This window comes from Battus philenor, unplaced genomic scaffold (assembly GCF_028537555.1).
Source record: "Battus philenor isolate CCGP_79_NKW_IND1 unplaced genomic scaffold, ilBatPhil1.0.hap1 SCAF_11, whole genome shotgun sequence".
Taxonomy (NCBI): domain Eukaryota; kingdom Metazoa; phylum Arthropoda; class Insecta; order Lepidoptera; family Papilionidae; genus Battus; species Battus philenor.
Genome location: NW_027181673.1, coordinates 8,093,197 through 8,120,801, shown reverse-complemented (window position 1 = coordinate 8,120,801; position 27,605 = coordinate 8,093,197). Strand labels below are relative to the sequence as shown.

The 27,605-nt window shown below is 32.0% G+C and overlaps 1 protein-coding gene across 2 annotated transcripts; it reads left to right on the top strand.

Moving 5' to 3' along the window:
- Positions 1–23,489: 23,489 nt before the first annotated feature.
- LOC137930638 (uncharacterized) lies at positions 23,490–27,144 on the top strand. 2 transcript variants are annotated; one of them, XM_068773967.1, is made up of 3 exons: positions 23,490–24,497; positions 25,729–25,854; positions 26,509–27,144. In XM_068773967.1, the coding sequence occupies exons 1-3, from the start codon at positions 23,490–23,492 to the stop codon at positions 26,581–26,583; spliced, it is 1,209 nt and encodes a 402-aa protein (XP_068630068.1). In that variant the 3' UTR covers positions 26,584–27,144. The 2 variants fall into 2 exon arrangements, with proteins under 2 accessions (XP_068630068.1, XP_068630059.1); XM_068773958.1 differs by having other exon boundaries at positions 26,506–27,144.
- Positions 27,145–27,605: the final 461 nt, after the last annotated feature.

Here is a 27,605-nt window from a genome sequence, read left to right as displayed (position 1 = left end):
TTAATTATTGTTAACTATCCGTCCCTAAAGACTAAAGTGCCGGAAGTTGTTGGCCTGTCGCATTCCGATAGAAAAAAAATCAGAGTGAACACATTATACAGAGTGATTGTAAATAGGTGTAAAAGTAGTTAAGCTTTTTGCTAGCAAAAATACACTATCCCCTTTGAAGCTGTTAGACATATAACCAGTTACCCTGTATCTAAAACTACCGTGTGTCTATAGTAGTGACAATAAAATATTCATGATTTTATTATACACGAGCACACCGTCATGTCCGCGTTCGACAAACAGACAGTTAAATTAAGTCACAGCCGTTTATTATCCGCCTCCGGAAGAGCCTTGTGACCTCTGTCTTTGTAATCGTAAAATTCCGGATGAGGAAGGTAACCCGAGTTTGCTTTGTTTCATCGTTCTGTTTTTCCAACAATTTGCTATGATATATTGAAACAATAATAAATTATTACTTATGTATAATTATTCATTTACAATACTTATTGATCATGTACTTGATAGAAGAAACTTTTTGTTACATAAAAAAACGAAACATTAGGTTGTGTCCGCCTACAGGCGTTTTTTTTCCAGTAAACTTAAGTGAACTATTCAAAGTGGACGTTATATTGGAAAAATATTTGAAATAAAAACAATATTTTTTTAATAACATTTAAAGATCTTTTTAGGTGGTTCATATTCAACAAATATGCTTTGTTTCTTTGTTTTTATCGAGATTTTTAATGTCAAATTTTATGAGGCATTCATAAATTTTAAACTCCTAAAATAACACTGCATAAAAATAATGGGTCAATTGATTGACGTAAGAAAACAGCTTTTAGCACAAAAGATCAAAACTTGAATTTGGAAATTTGTTTTAAAACATTTTAAAAACAAAACAAATGTTAAATAAAAGGGGACCTAAAGTTACGAAGCGTTTACTCTTCTTACTTAATATAGTAAATAAATATCCATCGTTTGACGTAAGAAACCAATTTTCATACTAAATCAATGTAAATTTGAACAAGGAAATTAGTTTCATGAACTAAAATAAAATAATTGTTATATTACACTAGAAAATACGAAGCATTTGTCATTTATAAGGTACTTTGTATTTTTGTAGGTGTACAATGGTCTTAAAGGCATAACAGAGAGACCAGACAGCGTGGATACCAATTTCGGGAAGACGGACCATTTGAAACGCAGACAGAAAGTACAAAGGAGCCTATTCCGCGGTCGAGAGCCGAGACAATGCGATGGGACGCGTTTAGGGAAGTGCGTGACCTGCCTCATAACTTGTGGTCGGCGACAGAGACGCGTTTCTTATGCTAATTTATACAGTACTGTCGATAATATCGATAATGTTACGACGAAGTTCAATCACTCGGCACTGATTTATGAACGCAGCCTGTGTACGACCTGAAACACGATGATAACATATTTAGTAATTATGCGGACAATAGTAACATCCTCTGTACATCTCAAGGGTTTGTTTTATCGTTTTTGTACATAAATATATATACTCGTACACAAAGTGGATTTTAAAGATAAAACACTTAGAAAAACTTTTGATCGCTCAAAAAGTGGACAGAAAGCGACCACGAGATCACAGCCCCATGCGCTGGACCGAAACACTTGATGTTTTACTTTATTATTTAATGGTTCTTTACTTTTTTTTGAAATGTCTGCCCTTAGGTTCAACATAAAAATAGTTACACCAAAAATAAAGTTCCTTAACTTCATTATGCCATTCTCTACTAACACAAGAAACACAATTTGGCAATGCTCCCCTATGTAACATACATTTTATATTCATAATAGCAAAATTTTAAAAAGACTGCGCGATACAAAGAAAATAAAAACATGGAATTTTTTCTGTTTTCATTTGTAAGTTTTTATGCTGTAATTTATGACCATTATTTGGCAGTTAATCACTTTTAAATATGAATAAAACGCACTTATAAGGCACATCACTATTGCGGTGAACTCCGCATGTCTGGCGAACTATGAAAGTGCATTGTGCACGTCCTGGAAATCCTACGTCATGCAGCACACCATTTATATGCATGATGCGATATTTGCTTCGTGAGACAGACATATCTCACATTGATTGTTAATATTTACAATGAATAAGGAAGCCTTCATAATCTACATTGTTACTAAATCAATCGAGATTTGCAAAGAAACCAACGCTTGGTTTATTAACAAATAAATAATTTAATTAATTCTTACTAATACACAAAATAATGCTTTAATGTTTTGTCAATCAATGCACACGGATGTTTTAATGAAATCATTGCATTGTTTCTGTTAAAGTAGTTGCTGCTACCTCCGCGTTTTACAGCTTCATCGGATTTACAAAATTTACTGGCCCGATCGTTTTCTACTTGCACAATGACGATGAAAACATAGTTTGAACATGGGTGATATTTACAATAATTATAATTAATTCCAAATAAAAGCGAGCAACAATAGAATTCAATGATTCCAGAAAGCGATGAAAACAATAAACATTTGTTTCCACAGTTTCGGTGTGACAAAAACTTGTGAACGGTCGTTTTACATGCCACGTTCGACCTATGACGCTTCTTCGAAATAAAACAAAGGAATACTTCGCATTTGAAGGTCCAGTAGACGATAAATATATTTTATTCTTTAAAACACACAGCACATATCAAGAGCAGGAATTGATAAAATCGTTACAAAGTACGAACGTTGTTGATAATGTTGTTTTATAAATGGTTGTGACAAATACGACCACATTGTATTTTTGTAAAGGCATTGACGTAATCATATTATGTACATGATATTTAAAACGTAATAATTTTAAATTATATAATTGTGTTCTAAATTGGATGGAAAATATTGTTTACTGACTTTTTTAATTACGTTCAGTGATGTACAGTGTACTAGTTTTAAATAACACGCTTATAAACGTTTGATCAAATTGACATTAACAAATCTATTGCAAAATACCATAGAGTCGTCTTGTTTGTAGTAGAGGAACAATGTTATTAATTTATTAATAAAATAAATAAAACGATGTATAAAACAGAGTAAAAATTTTTTATTGCATTAAATGACGAATAATATTTGATACTGCCTGCAACCGGCGTCTTCCGATTATCATAACAATTGTCTGCGTTATAGGTGGATCCCTATTGTGGATGGCCGTTTCGTGGTCTTTACTTCAGAACCTAAAAGTCCTAGCAGCTTTTTGTTCTGCGCGCTCTATTGACTGCCTGCCAATCCGCTTCGCCATTTGGCCGTTACTTTCTTTCGAGCACGTATCTCCACATCACTGATTCGATTTCGTAAAAAAATTTCAAATCGTTTCCATGGCTCGTTGAGCAACCGTGATGTTTTAATTGACGCAAATTGTGTTCTTGAAGCGTATGTAAAATCTACGATCTTCGATTATCTCCTATCAATCACTGAGTTGCATCTCTTAAATGTTTAAAGGAAAAGAACGTATTAAATAAACTATCGAATACACTTGTCTGTTTACATTGTTTAAAATGTTAATGTTGACATTGCCCACTAAGTTCGAACCAGCAGGCGAAATCGAAATTCTAGAAAGGCTTTTTACATTACTTGTAGTAACCTTTTTATTTCAAAACTAAAGTACTGGAAGTTTTTGAACGTTCAGCATTCGAACAAGCGGTGATCCAAAAATTCGAGAGCAAACATCCGGCATCATAGCCGCATCAGTTCGGTCGGACCAAATCCGCTCGTTTCATGACACCCGTACCACCACGGGTCAGTGCTTCACGATGCAAAGGTATTAACAGGTGGCGCAGTATAATGAAGATGAACATTACTCCGTGTCCAGAAAATCACTACCTACCGCAATACGGACAACAACGCGAGGAATAGCCCTTTGGGGCTGGTAACCATATATCGATGTGATAAACACGTATAGAGTAAGAGCTAAAAGCTAAGTCGAGGTCCTTTCTTTGGGATCCCCCTGTTGCTTGAACTTTGAAATCACTCAAACTAGTAATACATGTAATTTAATGAGCCGAATGAGCCCTTGAGTTTAGTTACTCTAAAGAGATTGTTGTAAAGAAGTTCCTGAAATGCCAAAAAGCAGACAACGTTTACCTACGGTAATACAAAGTATTTTTTATTTTGAGCAAACGAACGCCATCAAGAGACACCGCTCATAAGTTCTTCATGAAGAAATACATCCTCTTCTTAAATCTGTTCATACATTTTCATGCAAATTGCACCATTTTACCTGTACGTTAGCTTCCTAGTCTGTAGTTGGCAAAAGACTGCGCAGGCAGTGCCGCAATGCAACCGTCGACACAGCCAAAACACGTACGAATATAATCAAAGAGATCCGCTTGTAAATTTATACCTACGTGATCGCATTACATAAGACAACGATTTTACTTGTTGCTCACATTTTTTTATATGAAACCTACCTAATGCTCGCGTAGATACAATGCTAACGTATTTTTTTATTTTCGGCTATAGAATATATACTTAAATCTAACAAACAAGCTTAACATAACTTTTGGATGGTGTACATGTTGTTTACAAACTCGAAAAATGTGTTTTACAAGTAATGAACGAAGGGAGAATATATTTAAAAAACTCAATAGATATTTGCTAAATAAAAGAGTGCTTGGTGATAAACATAAAAATACATAAAGTTATTCTGCTTGTAATTATTTATTGGGGATCGCACATAAATGTTTATGAGCCATTAGAAAGTCCTTGAAAGGGCGAGAAATTGACAAAAATAATTCAAGTCCGTTTGGAGCCGATACAAAATTTTTTGTCGCCGTCTTTCCTTTTTTTGTCCGATACAAACCCTATTCAACTCAAACAAAAAAAAATAGTGATGGAAATTAAGCTACGAGAACGATGTTCTCTTTTAATGCAATATTAATGTAAAGGCTTTAGTTGTATTAACTGTAATGAATAACTAAAAGTTTTTTTGTAATTATCTCTTAGCGTGCAATTAAGTGGAGATAATTTTTTTATTCCCTATACTATAAAACAAAGAACACAAATATATTTATTTTAAGAAAACAGCAAGTAAAACATTTTTGTGAATAACAATGTTTTACCTTTATAAAAAACACAGTAAATATTATTCAGAGTTGCTTAGGTTTAGCTTTCGGACACTTAAATCAGAATGCTAGTACATATTTTATTATACAATTGTGTACATTTTGTGTTCTGTACATTTCTTGCACTATTTTTTTTTAAACTACAATTTTTTCAATACAATAAACTTTATTTCTTTTTTAAATAGTTTTTTAAGAAATTAATTGTTAATTTTACTGTCGTATAATAGTTATATGACAATGTTTGCTAATTTTAATTATAATTATATTCGTACCTTTGTATATATATTCTTTTCCATATTACAATACTATGTTCTTAAATACATTATTATAACAGATAATGCTAAAAGAGTGTTCATCTAAAGGGCTGTAAGATCTTGGCGGCCTCCTTATCCAGGGGAACTTATGAAGTAATGATTGAGACGGAGTTATTAAGGGATTCGTTGAGCATAAATACCGTAAAAAAGGTCTATGATAAACGCTTTCAAGACTTCGCTACACACAGACAAACCTCTTTCGATAATGAAAACTGTAAAATAACTGTTTCTGTATACAAGAAAAGGTGACAACTTTAATGGTATTAATATATAATATTTCAATATAAAACAGTTGGGTAAACTCATCGCCTTAACAGTACCGTTATTCTACAAATACTGAATTGATTGTATTCTCACAAATATTTATCAACTAAAATATTAAATTATTATTAGATTAATTCACACCATTAAAACCTTTACATCTGTAACCATTCCTCTGTAGAGAGACACGTTTAAAAAAAATGTGTGAATTTTGTACAAAATTAGAAATTAAAAATTGAGTCCATATTTCATTTCTAATGTATCGATATAAATTAATATTGTGGTAACGCACATCTCTAGCCACGGAAATCAATATACAAGTGCAGTTTGGGTTAGTTCATGTGTCACTATCCACCGAGCGTGTAAGAATTTTCAAGCTCTTACCATCGTACCACTGCACACAAAAAAGGCTTTTTGTTAAAACAATAATTTAAATTTATTTTGTAATAGGGATAGTCATTCTTTCTTTAGTCATTTTTTTTTTGTATGAGAATGAGTTAATGTAAAAAGGAGAAATTAGTGATCTAATTTGAGTACACTACATACTTTGCATTGTTTTCCTTGTTGCCAAGGGTCATAATTTCTTCAACAAAATTAAAGATGAAGTATTTCGGTTATACTGTGCCACCTCTTCTTATCATTAGTATCATAAAGCGTATCGAAGAGTCGAACAGATTTAATCCGACTATTTTTGACCACGACTTTTGTCCTTGACTTTTCCAGTTATCATGCGTAGTTATGTTCATCCTTTATACCAAAGCGACCAAAAAATGTCGTTATTACTGTATATAGTAGAAAGCCTTCATTTTACTTTGAGATAGCTTAGGATGGATTCATTTCTTTATTCTACAGTATATACTCGGTATAGCAAGCATTCTCCTCCTACGAGGCCCTGGCCTGAAGCCTTCAACTTTTGCTACTTTAAAGAGGACTTACGCAAGGCGCACTTTGCGCCCTGCCCCCTCACACCCATTGGGGCAGCAGTGAGAATCCAATCAAAAAAAAATCCTTCTCCAGCTCTACAACTGGAAACCATCAATACGATGTCTTTCAACCTTCTTATATTTTCACGTTTCTATTTCGTAGTTGAATAGTACATTTTGGTAGTTATTGGTAGCATTTGTCAAGTTACGTTAATATAAAAAATAAGTATTAATAATAAAAGTGTATTAATGCTAAAAAGATATTCTATTTTTGGTTATATTTTAAACATCACCAACTTTAGACGTAGCGACAACAAAAATGACCACTATCGTAGTATATGGTCGTCCAATCATTTGCATCTATGGTACGCAAGGATCATCATCAGATTTGAATCCTCTGCAATTATTCATCCAAAAAATTACTCCTAGCCAAATAAATAAAAGTGCCTTTTAGGGAAAAAATATAAAGAAAATAACATTATTGCCTGTCGTTTTTGAAGCGATGTAGAAAAATGAAATAAATTTATACGACCACAAAAACAGTACTGATTATCCCAAGAAGTGTCATAAAAACAATTCAAATACCAATTACAAATTTTATGTACCTAAGATGACGAAGACTTCATCGAGTTAGTAAATCTTTCTATGGTCAGTGTATAGACTACGCTTTTATAATAGAATACTAGATAATATTAGCAGAAAGCTCCTGTTACTACGATTTGAAAATTGCCAAAGAATATTTGTGTGCTAAAGATTACCACGCTGTAAACGTTTTCATTTAAGATAGCTCGCTTTGGGAATGAAATGTTTGCTTACAGGCAATTTCAATGTTATTTATTTATTTTATTATAAATACGTGTAATTCTTTTAAGTATCTTTCGCCTGTTCTTCTAAAGTCTCATCTTGATGGGTTACGGAAACCCAAAATTTGGAATTTTCCAAAAAGTTTGAATAATTCACGCGTTACATCACTGCAGAATGTCATAAAAAGTTACCGTTGACAACAGCTTACGGCGTCAATAAAGCGCATGTAATAAACAATTTAAAAGTAAAGTTTGATCTGTACAAAGCAAACAACACTGCAACGACTTCTAAAAAGTCGTAACCGTTTATGGATTACTGGTACCATTCACACGCAGCTTTTAAGTTTAGACAATTTTTAAATTAAAACTCATCATGTGTCTGTTGTCGTTACATTTGCGCATCCATAATAACTGGATTTAACTGGAATAAGTTTATTATTGATGACCTACGGCAAATAAAATTAATAGAGGAGACCGCTGTCCAGTAGTGGACGTTCTACAATTGAAATGATGATGGTGATGAACGATAGCAGAAAAAGCTCCCAAAAAATTCCTCTAAATTCAGATCCCTACCAAATACTCAGATCTAAAAGATTTTATATTCTTTACCATTAAAATGAACAAGAGTGCTAAAACACAGACAATCATGAAAGCAATTTTTTAGTTCGTTGTAACATGCTAAAGATCCATCATCATAAAATGAATTCTGTTAACATCACATACTAATAAAATTTAAATTCATTGTCTTTGCTGCAAGTATGCATAGCCCATATACGGCAGTAAAATCCTTACTCAGTCACTTACTTTAAATTATAGTAAAGTATTATTTTTCTTATCTTTCCTGTGCCTGTTGTAACAAAGTATTTACAAAGAATAGCATTAAATTAATAATTTAATTAGGGCCAAAAAATAATGTAAGCCCAAAACAATAAAAATATGTTAGCGCTACTGTGAATCACCGCAAAGAAAATTATAATTTTTAACACAAAAATTGTAGACGTGAAAAAAATAGCGTGTCATTTTGCAAGAAGCAGGTGCGGGGACGTAAATCCGCACGAAACCGTACAAGTCGGCAGGTCCGTTGGGGTAGGAAAGATTTTTTGTTTATAAAAGACACCTGCATAACTATTCTATCACGAAAGCTTTAATCCTTTGTGCGTGACGACGCACCAATTTTTTAATATTATAAAGAACAGATATTTTAAACAACTATAGCGCCTCTTTATACATATTAATATTTATTATGTTACACTGTCTGTTAGCCTAAGTGAAGTTTCTTGCAAATAAAATTTTGTAAAATCTCTTAGCTTATCTCTTCTACTCGATTAAGGAAATATTTTTAACAAGTTTCAAGTCTTTGATTCTTATGGTTCTAGAGATATCATGATGAGTCAGTATATATCTAAAAAATCAGGCATAGATAATAATAATTTACTCTCTAATTAAAGTATCTCCAACATTATATCAATTAATAAAATAAACGTTATAAATTGTCTAAAATAAATTCATCGTTCAATATATTATGAAATTCTTAATCGGCTTATAGAGATAACCCATAGCATCTCCAAAATAACCATGTTATGTCGACTAGTTAATTGACTAACTCTTCAACGGGGTAAATTTATAAATATTATAATTATTTATACACAAGAGGTAACATTTTGGGAGATAATTTGTAGTAATTTTTGAAGTGGAGAGCTTAAGAGCGATTTATCAACTTAAATAAAATAGAAAAAGACAAAGATACGAGAGATTTCTGATTGTATGTTCAACCAATAATTATGGGAAATAACTTAATGAAGATGTATAATTTACAGTTATCACTGGACAAACTAATATTTGGTTGTTTCATGACGTATTATGTTATTTGCAAATCCAACCGTTAAAAATTATGATTTAAATTGCAACCGGATGCATTTGATACAAAAATAATCAATTATTTTCGATAAATTACACATTACATACCTAATGTGCTTTTTTATACAATTCCGCATGCAGTTATTAGAAATGCATTATAATAAAGATTGACCGATATCCATGTTTTAATTGGATGCCATTCGTACAGTTTTCTTTTCTTTTTTTTATCTTCAACGCGAACAACTCTAAACTGCTTTCACGTGCAATCATATAATAAAAGTATTAAAACTTGAATGATATAAACATTTAATCGTCTATTATGATTATGTGTATGCATTATTATAAATTTCATTCTAATATTACGCTATTTAGTCTGTATGTTATAATAAAATTAGAATTGGTCGCATTTAATAACCGTTATATTGAATTTGGATCAAGAATAATTTTGAAAAATATGTAATGAGTTATTCAATGTATTGACTTACATTTTACTTTTTAATTACATTTAAAGGCACACCATATGCATAAACATTTAAAAAACATTACAAGAAATCTTAAAACTAGAGCATTTATTAATAACAGATATGCACAATGTTTGTACTTAATTTGGTGCAACAAAAATATTATCCTAGTTGAAACTTTAACGATACAAAAAAAAATGTCAAGGAAATTACGGGTTGAATAGTTATGTATACAGGATGAAGAGTTATGATTGCAACAGCTTTATAGAAGGGAATGAATATCTCATTTGCTTAAAAAGCCTTTAAAGCTTTTATACCTAATTATAATCAGCCTATACCAAGTGATGGCTCTAAAATCTTCTATATTAGTTAATTCTTAATATTGCAATGCGAGTGGCCAATAACTTATGACAGTAGTCTTCTGGGACTAATAATAAATAATAAATGATTCTATTATGTATAATTTTAAATAATCCTAATTTTGATAAGGCTTTTTTTACTATAATATGTTATTTATTATTAACGTAGCCATTGATTTTTAGTAAAGTTTACTATAATTGACAGCAATTATTTGCTTATGTTATACGTATGCCCTTCGAAAGCTTCGTATACCTACAACTAATTTCTTTCGTCCAATAAGTTAAATTAATCGTTCATATGCTATGAATAGTTTTTTTTTTCGTAATATATTATATACACAATGTAGCAACATATGTACTGTTCTGTGATCTCCATCTACATAACAAATATGTATATCAGACATGATAAATGTAACGCATCACCTTCGCAGCGGGTTCGATGCACGGAGTATCAACAATGTTTTATCTTCTCGTTATCATGGTTAGGCGACACGTGTGTAAATTGTTATCCATCAACGATACGACGCGAAGAGCGTCATGTTAATTACACACTGGCACTCATTCTAATGCATTCCGTCAACCTCCTGCAACGTTATAAAAAGCAACTACATCCCTTCGTAACTAGCTTTAATATTTCATTAACCAATTACACATCAATCAATTAGTCGACGCACTGAAGCCCTAGGCGTGAACATGTAAGACGAAGACCCGGGAGGTAATGATTAACCAATTAAAATTGAACCCTCTATTCTTAAAGTACTCAATTCAACTATTACCTTATTATATAGATGGCGAAGAGGTATGGGTCATGAAAAACTGGTCGACGCCACATGTCGGGCGTAGCGGGCAAAGAGGCGGGGAGCCGTGGGAACTGCGCAGGAGCACATATGGAGCGCAGCTTTATCTTACCATGCATATTAAGCGACGCATTTAATAATAATAATAGTTAACATACATCGACCTCGTAATGACCGAAAGCGCGCACATTTAGATTATATTTCACAAACATCGCGAGATCTAAATAAGTACCTTTCTTACATAACAGACATAAAAGACATGTATCCACATGATAAATATTGTAGATCACATATCGCAGGATCCTATACGTAGAATTATTCTGCTTAGTGGGTCTGAAAAACATGTATTCGTAATTTCTTAAGTGTGCATAAGCTAGCTATTTGTAATGTTGATAAATATCGTCGTAAAAAATCGCTAGGTCCTTTAGTTACCTTACTTAATTTATCTAAAGGTCCCGTATCCATGACTACTTCTTTTAAGAGTATATGAAAACCATTTGCAAAATTGTCATTTTGACAAAAATTACAGTGTTTGATCGTTCAACGATTGTAGCGATCTAAGAGACTCGTTTCTACAATTGCTTACAAATTCTCAATCAATCACATCTTCAATGCTTCCTGTTTCTAACTTCAACTTTTTACACCATAAATATCCGTGTTATAAATAGAAAAATTTTAGAATACCTTTCGAATATATTTACAGTGTAATTTTAAATAATGACTTTCACAAGTCATAAAGCGAACAAAGTCAGGTCCAAGGTAGAATATTTTGATTCATCGTCTGGCAGGCACCCAAAACTGGTACGGTCTTCGCAAACTGCACTTGCCGCGCGTTCGCTTTCAAATGCTTACCGAAAAAACTTTCGCATTGGGGACGACGAGGCAGGTGTTAACAAAAAAATTGTAAGAAATTTTGACTACCATTACAAATCCTCTTGAAATATTTACCTACAATAAAACGTATATTCTCTAAATATTAATCTAATGTATCCATATGAAATCCTTTACGCGAAGCTGCAACCGCATGGGCTGTTCTGATCAGGTCCGGACCATGCACGATATCAATAGGCGAAGCAATACATATCGCCGAAGACCAGCACAAATGGCTTAATATTGTGCGCAACTAACTTTCTAAATAGGATCACGATCCGGAGACTCGAATTCATATATGCAATATCATTTACAGAAGCTAATTGTATAGGTCTTGAAAAAATGTCAGTAATGTTGAATTTTATAAAAACTAAAATCAAAATGAGCTAATCCATCCTGATCTGAGAAGAGCCTCTACAAACTCGATGAACGTTTTTCTGTGTACATTTTTACAATATCCTTAATACACTAGCAGACCAACTCATTCTCAAGCTTTAATCAAAAAAATTCATCATACTATGACAGGATATTTTACAAGTCTTTGTATAATAAACTTAACACAACATTAACTTTGTCCTGGGACATTTGGCACAAGTAATGTTCACATGTTCGTGCAATAATTTTTAAACCGTAGGCAGAACTCTGATCTTTTGTTCAGTCTATAAAATCGCTGTTTTTTATACATCACTATATTATCTCCCTTTTATACATTACCTTTTATTATCCTGTTTATAGAATAAATGCATTAGAACCAATATTTATTAATTTTGTGGTATTACCTAATGTTGTTATTTCGATTATAATTATACTTTTTAGATTTTAAAAGTCAAGGAATATTGTATTCTGACTATATTATTATCTAGTAATCATAACATTTGCATTAGAATTATACTTCTGGTTTACTAATGTTCTAATCATAAACTATCTTTCTTTTTACTAATATACAATTAAAACTAGCTATGTGTTGGCTTTACGTCTTTACTTTTGTAATTATTATCTAAATATCTTGGAGATCATCATTAATACGGAACTATATATGATTATTCCTGTTGTTTCTGCTAATAACGTAACCGTAATACCTAAAAAAAAGGTTTCCGGCATAAACAAAACATTTTGTATATTAATGCTTGATCACCGTACGATGTCGAATAAAAGATAAGTATAATACAATACAAATATGTATTAATCTTAAACAACCAACCCCGTGTGGACCTGTACACCGACTGACCCCCTACAGTGACGTAGCAATCACTTACCTTGTAAATTAAAATTTTAAAGTAATAAATTGTAAAAGCAAATATTCTGTCTATCGATTGAAAATAAAACTATAGGATTGTCTACGATTATCCTTTATCTATTTAACACGTGCAAGACCATAGCTTTAATTATAAATTAATAGCGATCATCGACTTCTGACTTTAATTGTAAATAATGGCTTTTAATTTTGCCATTAAAACATTTTTTGAATTTTTTTAGTAGTAGAAATCCTATGCTAAATTTATATAATATATATATGGAGAGTCTTATGCCCAGTTGTGAACGTCCAACGACTGAAATAATGATGATCATAATTTAAAAAAATCACTGCACAAAAAGCTTAAAAAACACTAAACATGAAATAAAATTGTATTTTCTGTCATTTTTATTATTGTTTTGTATGGTAATTATCCAATCTTCAAATTGTCTGTTTTAAATAAATATCATTACACAATTTTATGAATAATACTGTGACAACTACTTTGATGGCTTTTATTTGCACAAAAATAAAATAAAGTCAACATTAGAGTCACGAAAGAATTGAAACAGGCTAAAAGCGTCCACAGAAAAAAAATCCTTTGTTTTGTGAGACAACCACCTCGAAACCAGACCCTCTGAGAGAAACTCTCCTAGAAAAAACTTTTGCGGCTGCAAACACTACACTCGCTTTGACTTATTAACAAAAAGCATATATATGTATATGTACATTTATCGAGATAGCAACACACATTAGATATAGTAACTAAGACATCTTAACATAAAAAAGTCCATATACTTTTAAACAACAAATGTCAAAGTGATGCCTACATTACGACTATTTAGAAAAATTAACAAATATGAAAAGGAGAACAGTTTATTATTACGCTTTTAAAATATTCTCTTTAATATTCATAGTTTTCATTTAAAAAAATATAATGTTCCTTTAAATAATTGTCTAATAACATTTCCAACAGCGAAAAAATGTTGTTTTAATAACACTCGTTGTCCCCCGCTTGCTTCACGTGGCGTAAACTAAAAGATATATTATATATTTTTTTACTCAAACTCTTGCTGCCAGTGAAATTTTGTAAACATTAATTATTCTTAGCTGATTTGGCGACAGAAATATTTCTACCAAATTTTACATCTCGAAGCCTTATTGTTCCAAAGTTATCGTTACGAGTGAGATAATGTAATATAAAATATCGCTATTTATTTCATAATAATTTCCTTGTGTAAGTAAATGTTCAGGAAATTTTATACTATTTTTTTTTAAATGACGCCAAAAGTTTAATCATTTTGAATTATTAAAAAACATGGGATAAAAGTCGTCAATAAAATGAAATTAGAAAATGACACTAATTTATAAATATATAAATTTATTTCTTTACATAGAAGTCCGTCCAATAAAGTTGATAAACGCTTTATCGGTTTTCCAGGAACTACTTTTAATTAAATTCGCCCTGCTCTTTCCAGTTTTACGAAGATGCAGGTGCTAAAAACTACACTCCAACAGTAGTTAAGAATAGATTGGCAAAGTGCGATGTACTTAAACTTAACGACATAAAATTTCCTATTTAAATGCTTGTTTGATTCATAAATAGAAAGGTACAATTGATTTATTTAACATAAAGTATACCATTTGTCTTCCCCCACCCTTCCACCTTGTCTTTTTCAGTATATTTTAGGCAATAAAATATATGTGCCAAGCTTAATACCTATGAGAGCTATAATGCCTTTTAAGAATGTCCCATGAACAACCCTTGCAAGTGGGATTTCTTAAAATCTGATATTTGCTGACCTCTAGTCTGCGTAAGAAACTGTTTATGTACATACTCGTACTTGAACATCTCTTGTTGCGTATTCTAATTAGTTCAAAATGAAATTATCTTTGCAAGAGTTTCCACAAACGATATCAATGGTATGAACATTACTGAGATCTTTCATATTTCTTAACATATGCTGTGGAATTTAAAGCTTGTCTGTACATGCATAAACTTAAAATTTGCTCAAATGGTTACTGAGTACATGTAGAGCACATACATAGCCATAGTATATTTCAAAGTTGTGTGGATGTAGCGACGTAGAAGAGCGGTCAACGCCCTGGACCTATGCCAATGCCAACAATCGCGACCATAACTTCAATTAGTCGTCTATTAATGCGTTGCAGGTGATGTATGGGAGACGTTGCGAAGTAAACCCTCGGTGTTTGCAAAGGTGTTTGTCCTTTGGTTATATTTCTTTTATGAATCAAACAAAGCTAAAACTAAAAGTAAAACAAAATCATACAAAATTTATAGTTATACTATTTTATATCATATAACTAGGAACTGAATGTGTTATAAATCTTGTTAATCATTATGTTTAAATTTTACAGTAACATTTTCTATCAATCCCTTTTGGGATTCTTTGTTGGTATTTAAAAGTTTGTTTTATAAAAGATCATTCTAGGAGGTGTCATACGAAGACATATTAAACAGTAATCATTTCATTTTACTATTACTAAGATTATAACGTATAAGTTTTTATGTGTCAAACAGTCTCTAACTTTCAGAACAATTGCACGTGTCTTTTAATTGTTAAAAATATAATTATAAATTTAAAGGCATATTCTTGTTAAATCCAAATGTCATTAATGTTTTAAACAGTTCTGTAAAGTAAATGTTCTTATTCTTTAATCTGGTTCTTTAATTATGTATTCAAAATCATTAAATTACGTATTATAAATATAAAATAATTATTCTCTAAAAAAATGTTCTTGTAGATGTCATTAATGAAAAAGAACATGTACAAAATTTTATTAAATAACTACTACGCGTTGCATAATATAAATAGATCGAACAATAGTAAATTCGGGAGCAAATTGCTAACCACGCGGAAGGCCTGAATCGGGCAGCGTTTGGCTGATTGCCCAGTCCAGTGTTTGGCAGATACGTGGCATTGGGCCAGCCAGGGTCACGAGCGGCCGACGCACCCGCGCCCTCACCTTCTGTCTAACAACAATCACTAACATCGCAACACGAGCTGATATTTTAATATTATTAAAATACCTGAGAGTAGTGGTATATGAAGAAATTTGAGACCATTAATACTATGTAAAAATATTTATATAAATATACATTATATCAATGTGTTGCGGGCAACACAAGATCGGTGATCATTGCCTTCTTTGACGGAGCCCTATACCTTGGGTGGGAGTCTATCGGCTGATATGATAATGATGATCATGACAATTCACCACCTCTCCTGAGTTATGCTGTGGATTCCATTGTGTATATTTACTTCTACCCAATATCTCATCCCGTTCTCTAGCCCATTTGATAAATAAGACGAAAACGTCTCTGAAAAATTTCATCTACCAACAAATGAGTCCCATTTGATAACAGACGTACCTTTGTTTATAATACATATATATTTTTGTGAACATATAGTATTTGTATTTTTTATAATAACTCTGTAGTTTTTAATGTAATAAATTAAACCAAAATAGAGACGACTAGCTGGACACGCGCAAGATATGAGTAAAACAAGTCGCTACTAATATTCAATAAAAAAAAAAATGTTTTATAGATATGTCATAAAGTTATAAGTTGGGTAATCGTAATCATACCATGATTTTTAGTATATTAAGCGATCATCACGTATATTAATAACTATACAAAATTTCTAAAGGGGAAAAAAAACTAGACATAATACTTTTCGTTTAAATAATTGACTACTTAAGGATAAGATAAGGCAAAAGGACTTATCTATTCCTGACGGTATGGTGAGAGCAGCGCACTATCTAAAAACGGTCGATATAAAAAATCATAACAAAAACTTTTGGGTCATGTACGTCGCAGCAGGTAGTGAGTTATGGCCCTGAACAGCTTTGTTGCTGGTGGAAAGAATAATATTTCCCTAGCAATTGGCAGTGAACAGGGCTTTTATAACAATGAAGGTAAAGTTTGTTCACTCCGGCGACGCCACGGCTATTTTAGCTTGCAACATGTGTCCGTCAAAATGTTTGTTTAGGTTAAGTCGTAAAACGCACTCACAAATTGCGTTTTAAACTTGCAGTGCAATTTAAAATATATTTATTCTCATAATCAGATATTTTTAACATTATTGTACGAATAAAAATAGCCACAAGTGAAGCGTCAACAGAAGTTATAACATTTCAAATACAAAATTGCGTTAATAGATTCTATGTTTTATTACATTTTTTTTATGTATCTAGAAAAGATAAATTATCTTAAAAGCCTTTTTATGTACACAAAGATTTACCTAGCAGTAGACCTCTTTCTACAGTTTTATAATTTTATGTTTGTATTTAGGATACTACAAAGCCATTCAAGTTAAATTAGTGAAAGTTAAGTTATACTAAACGTACGTTTTATGAAGGTAGGTCATCGAACTAGTTTTTTTACTTAGTAATAATTTTTAAAAGACTATATCCATCGTTCGAGAAAATAACAAAACATTGAATGTCACCGCAGCTTATTCCAACTTATTATTTCAAATGTTGCATGGTCTCGTTTTTGAATATCCAGGCTACGATCAAATTTGTCTTAGGAATTGTTAATATAAATTTAATTTAAACGACGAACATGCGTTCCAACTTTTGCATAATTTTTATTCTAAGTAAGTTTGACGAATAAATAACGAAATAGGGTTAAACATATCGTTATTCTGAAACAAAAACTCATATTAAAAAAAGTTTTATCAAACCTGGAATGTGTATGTTAAAACGTTCCTCTTCACAGCTGTAGACTATTTTGAATTCGGTCGAGTTATTTCCAACCCTGAATAAATAATGTGTTGTGTACTGAACCCAAAATAACTTTTGATCGCTTACGAATCGAATTTGAATCAATGTTATGTTTTGTATTATTTTATTTTAATAGCGATACAATTAATTAAATAACACAAAAGAAATATTGTCAATAAAAATAAAACATGTTTTGAAATTCAACAAAAAATATGTAAGGAAAATTTTTATCCTTATCACGCTTAAAATCTTAAAAACAGTCCATCCTGATTGTCATGTCATCATAATTCCATTACATTACGCTAGACTTTATTATTAATAATACATGTTACACATGGCAAACATTCTAATGTTTTTCAGGATAGGATATAACATTTATATTTAACTTCACTTTACACCGTAAACAAAACAATTTGCTTTACAAATCACCACGACATGAAAAAAAAGTACTAGAAGCAAAATACCCTTTTTGAATTAATATCAACATTATTACGTTTTCTGTTGATCCTAACAATCATTTTTATACTAAAGTGTTACTAATATTTAATTATTTATTTTACATTACTAATATTCTTTATTCTTGATGGAAAAACTTTAAATGGTTAAATATACAGCTCATTTGTATACAAACAACACCAGATACAAAAAAAACCAGGCCAATAACTTCTGGCAGTACAGTCTCCTATGACAGATAGTAAACAGTAATTAATTTTAATATGTAGCATTTCGAATATACAACGTTTTTTCTTATATACGTATCATTATGTTGTTATTATTTCTAACAATTTTTAATTGAGAACAAGTGAGCTATTTACCCCTTAAAAGCTTTTACTCCAATAACCAATCATCCCGTGTATACTCATTCAGAAAGAACCTGTGTCACCTGAAGATCGCTAAAAGGCTATATCTGATGAGGAGATCCATAATTTTCATCTCAATTTATGTATATATATCACACATAGTGGAGTTTGTCGCAAGAAACATTCAAGTTAAAACCAATAACTTATCATCATCTATTGAACATAGCGATATCATTAATTCTGTATCACAACTTTGTGAAGTCTATTCAATATCCTTGAACGTTAAGAGCGTCAAGTGACCAAAGCCGAGCTCTCTCTGCCACGGTCCATTACGCCTTCAAAACAGTTCTGGAGAGATCGCGTTTGCCGTATGCGTTTATTTACGCAATGCTCGCGGCGTTGGCCGACTTCCAGAAACAAACGAAAATAGCAGCTTTGTCGATGTCATTGTACTATGGCTAGAAAGCACTAATGCTCCGAGAACGTAAGTATTAAAACACGAATGGACGTAAGGACTAATAAATTTCATCATCATCATCAGTAAAACCAACAAATCGAAACATACGATTTCAAAATAATTATATTAACACCATGAACATTATGAGTATTTGTAAACAAAAGGAACATTATTGATATTTTTAAAAATTTTTTGGAAGACAAAGGATTTTAAAACTGGTATTATTAAAAAAGTAATTTGAACTTAGAATTATTAAGGACAAGTGTTGTAATAAATTTATTTTAATATTAACTACCAAAGTACTCGCAATGTTATAGTTGTACAAATACAATTATCGAATTATTATGGCTTAAAGTTTAATTTCCCTTTTGAAGAAAAAAAATCATAATAATTATATATTATTTGTATATTGTTAGTTTTTAGTAAGATTCATTACATTACTGAAGAAAGAAACTTACGACAATTATTACTTACTAAATCAGAATTAACAAACAGAATAATAACAAAAAGTTACTTTATAAAATCTTCTCTAATCCCATTTATTATTGAATAAGTGTTAATTCTCAATTTATAACACTTCCATTTTTACAACGGTAAAGTAATTACCTACTACTTCAATAATAGATTGTCTAGAAATTGAATAATTCTCGTCCAAAATATAAATAGAATTTTTTAAGCATCTACGCCTGAACGACAACAAAAGATCTTTTTAGTTAACCGAAGACGCTCCATCAAAGTAGAAAAAGATGGTCGACCAACAAAAACTGGGACGATTCGTTCGCCCAACCCTTTTATTTTGCTCCGTCGTGCTCTTTTTACTTTTATTCTAAAAATATCGCATTCACGAACTCATTTCGAAAGGAAACGTGATTCTGTCCAAGGTCAAGTGAATTAGTATTCGTATGGTGTTCTCGCTGTTTGACCGGACGCAAAAACTCGTTAATATGCTTGCTTGTCGATTTTTTTTTTCTAACAATGATTAGATAGCCGGCAGCGGGCCTGTCTTCTTTATTATGTTTCACAGATTACGTAATTTGAAAGCCCGGAGAATGCGCCATGTGAAGTGCTTTTCTTGATTGTAAAGTGATTTAAAATTTTAAAATCAATTTCATTGGTAGATATCTTTACTGTTCAATTTATCGGGATAACTTTATTGTGTCTGGTTTTAACGTCCAAAGAAATTGTAATTTTTTTGTTTTAAAAAATCGTCTCTTTTAGGCTAAATTTACTGAAAATCGTACTAAAACTTCCTCTAAATTGAGTTCCAATCATGTTCCTAGTTCAGCATGTGTATAAAACGGCTTGTATTTTGTTTTTTGTCGAAACATGCAAATTGCCTATTAATACGCAATACTTGAAACGGCGAATAGACCATAGGCGTAATACACCCGGATGTCGCGATCTCTTCGATGATAAATATTAGGTAGCGTTTAGTGGATTATAACATTGAACTATGAAGTGGCAGTTTCATTTGCGTTTTAAAGAGATAAAGATGTGCACATGAATTATGTATTAAGTAAAATGTAAATAATAACTCTCTACTACTTAAATATATAAACTTGTATAAAGTAAAGGTAACTTTACGTTTCTATCATGTTTTAAATATTAACTATTTATAACATGTAAATATATAAATTGAAGGAAATATTCAATCGTAGTATATTATGACAAGAACAGAAACATTTTCAGAATGCAAAGGACCTCATAACAATCACAATTCATATCTATTACCTTGTCTTTCGTAATGTTTAGAATTAATTTTATAACGATTATGTATCTCGTTTTATTATTATACTATTTACAGAGGTCTCATTTTTTGTACAGTGTTTAGTCTGTAGTCTTAAAAAGTATACACGTAGGTTATTCGTAAGCAAAAAAACTTTAAAGCTTTTGCACCTATTTTCAATTACGCTGAATAATGTCATCGCATCTGAATTGTATGACATTGATTCATATTTTAAGAAAAATGCGATAGCATAAGTGCAAAGTCTCCTAGAACAGGTAGTAAACAATAATTATTTTAATACGCTGTAAATAGAATTTTAAAAACAATATTTTTACTACGCCATCATTACGTTGTATAATATTTTAACTCACGAAACTTGCAAATGTTACTGTTGAGTTTTCAGATTTTTGTAATATAATTAATTTATGGGTACAACTTTATATACGATAAATTAATTGACAGCAAATGATTTATAAAATATGTATGAATAAAATGTTGACTTTATAGACTTACACTGTAGTCACCACAACGTATATAAAAGTATTTCACTACATAAGATAACAATAAAAAGCCACCTTTTTCTATATAATTGAATAAAATAATCTTGTGGAATGAATTATAAACTTTCATGTAACTGAAGAACAGTTTATTTTGTTTTAGACGTAAATTAGGCCACCACCAGAGATATCTATCTATAGGATATACATATATCATGTTCATCACGGTAGTAATGGCGGGTTGGCGATCGCAATGTAATATTATGGTACGTAGAGGACGCTGTTGTTCATTCTCTGGAAAAAGAGTGTGAGCAATGGAAATACTATATAATCAATGCACAAAGTGTGAATTATATGAGATTGTAGCCCGAGAATTGAACCTGCGTCGTGCGATCGGAAGTCTCAGTTCTCTACCGCTGGGCTATCACTCCACTCAGCACCTACTACCGCGTTATATAAACCGGCAATCTATACCTTTGTTTCCAATATTTACCTTTTTTTGTATATATATTGCCGAGGCAAGTACAAAAATATTTACATTCGATTCAAAAGCAAGAAAATTGGCTATTAATAATTCTGAACAGTTCTGACGCACTATCTTCTGTCAAATTAAGGAGCGTAGTAACTATGGGATGAATTAGTATATTGGATAACTTATACCTTATTTGCATACAACGGTCGTAGGTAGATAAGGGAATACCCTAAAAATGATCAACTAACTTGTTCTAGTTTTGAGTTCAATGTAAGATAAAATCATTATCACTACATTTCAAAGAGAATAAAATGGAGAAAAGAAAAACGCCGGAGTCAAGCCAATCAACCGATCTTCCTGAAAATCTATTGGGCAGACCTATGCCAGTGATGGGAGTCTTACGACTAAAACCAATAATGAATGTACAAGAAATTATTGAACAGACAAGACCAATAAATCAATATATGCAAAAAAAAGTTTATGAAGAAAATAAACAAACAAAATAAACAAGTGACAATGTATAATCAAAGTAAATAGTAATATTACTTTAGTGGAATAACATTAACGCTACTAAATAGTTTAAGAAGGGACTTGAGCAACTTTAGCATTAATAAGTACATGTAAACACTATGACACTCGTACCTTGAAGAAGTCAAACATGAGCGAACAAGAACAAGACGGCCTTAAGTGTATTTTGAAACAAATAAGGCCGCTGACACTAATGTCTGTGTGATAAAGTCTCAATAAAAAGAAGTTACAATGGAAGACTCGAGCTGTTCCCTTTTTGTGAAGTAAATGCACAAAACATGAACATAATGCACCCGCACTAGTTAGCACTTTAATATTTTGCTTTTTAGTTTGATTGTAAATTACTTTATCGTTAATACGTATTGCATGCTTTAGGCTTTTAAAAAGAAACCAGTTTACCGTCAGCACTGTTGCAGTGCTTCTGTAGGCTTATCTGCCACAAGGTATCGGCACCCCCTAGGGTATGATATAACACAGTAGATTTCGATGTTGACAGCCATGGCTTTTAAATAATTATTCAATATATAATGTTTGTAGTAAACTACTTAAATTTAATATTTAATGTTATACATCAAAACATCGACAGTGGACAACGGGGCCAGAGACAGATAGACAGCTTGATAGAGGTAAGGCAAAGAATAGATAGTTATGAGAAGTCTAGAAATCTATTGGCTTGCTTTATTGCAAAACTATTCTAACAGAAATAGGAAAAGAATTGAGTTCTACATAGTTAACCGGTCGTGACCTGAAGTACCTTTATCAGGGATTACATTTCTACTTTTTTTAAAACACAGGCAGTTTGTAGTCGCAATAAAGTGTAGCTTACTACAAAAAGTACAAAGATTTGAACGTTTATGCATAAGGAAAGCAATTTATATCAATAATAAGTATACTAGAAATTACAAGTTTTATGGGTTTAAAAAAAACTAGACATATAACACAAATGGAACTAAACACGAGTTAAAATTTTGTGCTTTAACAAGGAAAAAAGTAATTCAACCGGCTTAAGTATAACCTCAAAGCTTGGGTTGAAGAAGATACGGCGTAAGACAGAAGGGGAACGCGCAGCCGCTCAATGTTGTCACGCATGCGCACCATTCGCTTCGTACAAGCAAGCGACCGACAACGCTGGACAAAACGCGAAGATCCTCGGTGGCATGCACTGACCCGTCCCAACATTAATGTACCGTGACATCCGGACCCGTTTGCGATACGCTACGATCTAATCAGTGAATATTCGAGCATGTGATAAGACTTAACGCAAAAAGTAACGTAACGTAGTGTTTCTTTTCTTTATACGGCTATCATGTACAAGACAGTGAGACACGGTGAGAACAGCCTGCAGTACACGATCCTCCCGCAAACGGAGGAAGTGTTGAACAACAGCGGACTAAAGGGCAAGGGACGGGATTACAGCCCCTCCATTCACGTGCGTCGATCTCGAAGAAGGTCGACGTTAAAGTATGTTCTGTTGATAATTTTTGGAATTGTTGTCGCACTAGCTCTAGCATCAGTTCCTCTTTACATTATGAACGCTGCCTTATACGCTAGACGCAGCCTTCAAGAATCTCACGATATTATCACAACCGCTCCCCTAACTCCAGCTGGCCGTGAAGTAGTAAAATCACGGAAAAAGGAACTCAAAGTCATTCCCGATTTCTTGTTAAAAGCAACAGAAAATACTAAAATAGATATTACAACTCGACAACCTGTGATAAGCACTAGTGTACCGACGATTGTGAGCCGAGAGAAAGCAACAACTCCTCCGTGGACTATGCCCGCATTAAGATCTTGGAAAGGCTTTACTCGTGCAACAACTTCATCACCAGTTCCAACAGTAGATATCGAAAAAATCCCACTTATCGGTACTCCATCAGGCAGCGTCCGTTTGTTGGATAATTACATGTCAGTTAAACCTTGGGAAAAGGACATAATCATACGGCCCACCGTAACGCCCGAGCCAATGACTGTTAGAAATTTATTTAAATACTATTCTCACTCCTATTCCACCTCAGATAAATCATATACCAGTAACACGAAGTTGTTTGATGACGTTTTGATCACTACCAGAGCGACCACCACACGATCTCCTGTAACTAAAGAGTCTACTGCAACGTTTCTTTCGTTAGACGAAGATGAAGAGTTTAAAGAATCTCTAGAAGTGGACGAAGTGTTTTCGCTGCCTCCGTTGGGATCAGAATCATCGGCACCCGTCAATGATTTTGATGAAGTAACAGTATCGAAGACGGGTGGTAGCGGCTGGTACGGAGCTCGGTGGCCTTTTGTAGATACGGCATCTTATTTCCAGTGGACGGTAAGTGCAACTACTTATGTAATGTTTGCATTCACGAACGCTGCATGCCTATCAAATTCACATAGTAACGTCTATTCAAGTAATACACCACCGCCACGTCGTACATTATACTTTATTACTTATGTACTTATGGTACTATGGTACTAGTTATTACCTAAACAACTTTATCCGAAAGGCTAACAACTTTTTCAGAAATCTTTTTAGTCTATATTTCTGTATTATGTAACAGTCGGAAGCGAGTTAAAATATTTCGATGTATTTTGCTGTCGTTTCGAATGGAAAAAAAACGTTTTTACGTTACTTTAGTAAGTAAGAAAAACAGGCAATAAAACTCTAAACTTCTGGCTTGTTAAGAAAAAATTACCAACAAATGCAAAAAAAGTAATTATCCGAACAAATTTTGATGTTTATATTTAATATCAAATTAAAGCTTTATGTCTAACTTAATGTGGCGACAACTAAACCATCGCATAAGTAAGGAAAAAGACATTTGAATGAAATCTTAAATATTTTGGTATATTATCACCAAGAAAATCTGCCCAAAAAACTAATTAAAAAGGCGATTATGATTGAGGTTTTGCGTGCATTATACTACTATTAAGAATTAACAGCCAAATCATAATTATAACAACCGTGTATTACGATAACAGAATATTGAACTAAATATTCGTTTACATAATTACAATAACAAAAAATGTCTTTAAATTTTCCAGAAACTTTTTTATAATACATAAAAATTGGCCAAACAGAACAACTGTGATATTTACCTTTATAATCATTCCTATAAATGCCATCTATGGCCATATATCACTTACATGAATGTGTACGCCTTTCATAATGTTCACAAAAACAGATTATATCATTAAAATTTCAAATTAACATGGCAATAATTAGTCAGCATTATAAAAGAAAGTTAAAATTTTAATACTTGATTAACTTTTCGTACTAATTCATGTTATATTTAAAGAATCATGGGAAAAAAGAAACATATATATTTAACATAAATTATTTAACATTTTTTCCATACTGATTATTATCAAGATAGAAAAATCAAAAGATTATTATCTCTTGATTTACTAAAGTATTCAAAAAATGCTACAGTTGCAGCACAATTTTATGATTTTATATGCCATCGTTATAATTTGAATGAAAGAAAGATGACATGCTACAGGAAACAGAGACTACATTAGAGTGAGTAGCATATAACTTTTAATTATATCTTTTTCTTTAGGGCTACTCCCTCGGTGACAATCTGTCTTTATTGGTCGCAGCGTTATCGTCAATTGCTTTAGTTCTACTTCTCGCTCTCGCCATAAGACGCCGAAAGAGAACGTCGACCGCTTCCGCTCAAATTGGGGTACGTGTTTTTTACTTTAATTATTTGCAAAAAATTAATAACAATGTTTACAAGGTTTCTCTTTTATATCTATTTCCAATCAGGAGAAAATTATCATCCAGAAATATTTTTCAGAGTGATAATTTTATGTAGGATTTTGTATTTTATATTCCGATAGAAAACATAAAATAAAATAAAGTGTTACTTTAATATATTTCTATCGGAATGCGACTATTAATAATTACCAGAAGAACAAAGTCTGCAGGGACAGACAGTTAATAGTAATTAATTTTAATACCTAGTAATTTAAATTATAAAAACAATTTTCCTTACTTTATTATCATTACATTATTTTTTGTTTCTGAAACCATTGTGTTTTGGATAGACTACAATTAACGTTAATTCACAACAAAAGAGCTAATTGTTCACCCATGTAAAGCTTTTACACCTATAAACAATTGCTCTGTATGGGCATAACACATGTTACATTGTATGATTGACGCTACGGTGAGCCTACTAAAATATTGGTAACTTCCACTAGAATATTAATGATTTCCTGACCTATTTGAATTATCAAATTATATTACTTTTTATTTGATTGTTCGATAATAACAAGATACATGTTATTTATTTATATTTTTGCAGTTATTTAAATATATTCATCTGTTCCAGAAGTTAACCGCCGACCTTCAAGCCGACGATAATACAAATCTGCTGCAAGCTGAAAATCCTGAAGAAACCGAGGAGTGATTTCTTTTAAAATTCACAATGCTTGTTCATGTAGCTTGTTTAAAAAAATGTCTCATGTACAAAAAGGTTTAAATACAGAATCAGTGCTACTTTCTAAATATAATGGATGATTTAAAAGGTTTATCTCTTCGTTATAATCATAACAACCTCGCTGTACATTAGGCACATAAAGCACCGTACAATAATTTATCTGCTAAATCTGTAGAATTCAGAATATTACAACCGTCTCCGCGTTATAATTTATAAACCGATCATCTTTCAGTGCCTATTGTTTGTAAATAAAAACGATTTGACGGACCTCTGACAAACGCGTTCACAGCGGTTTTGCATATTGAAAGATACGGTATAAAATTGCGTAGTTAAGTACATTTTGTAATCGCCTTAGATAATTAAATGGGTACTTTTCCGTTAGCCGGACGCAGACGCGTTTATAATAAGTATTTTTTGAGTAAGACTGTTTTGTTTACATTTCGTGAATATTTATTTATATCCTAACCTAACTTGGTGATTCTAATCGCACGTTACACTCTTTACCATTCCATTTTTCTCTTGAAAACACTGAGACTGTCTTTTTTAGTTCAAGCGAAATTCTAAACCTTTATCTTTAAAGGATGCTTTAAAATAACAGCAAAATATAATTTCTTTTCCGTAAATTCCGAAAACAGGGCACGTGGCGTCAAATAAAAATTCCTTTCGTGAATAAATATTGAAGAATTACTATTTCACGATTTTTGATAGCGCCCAGCTAACGGAAAAAACCATTAAATGTAATTTAGATATCTATTTTAATGTGTCAAATGCCAAAGTTGCTAAAAAATATTTTTGTTACAAAGTATAATCTACATTCGATACATTATTTTCATCGTTTTGATGACATTGTTCTGTTGATGTGATAAATAATATTTTCATCGCAAGCTCATCATTTTGTCATAGTGACCACAAAATAACAATTATAGCGTGATATAGCTTGCTAGAAATATTAACATAGCCGAGTCTTATCCCTGTACACGTCTTGATTTAGA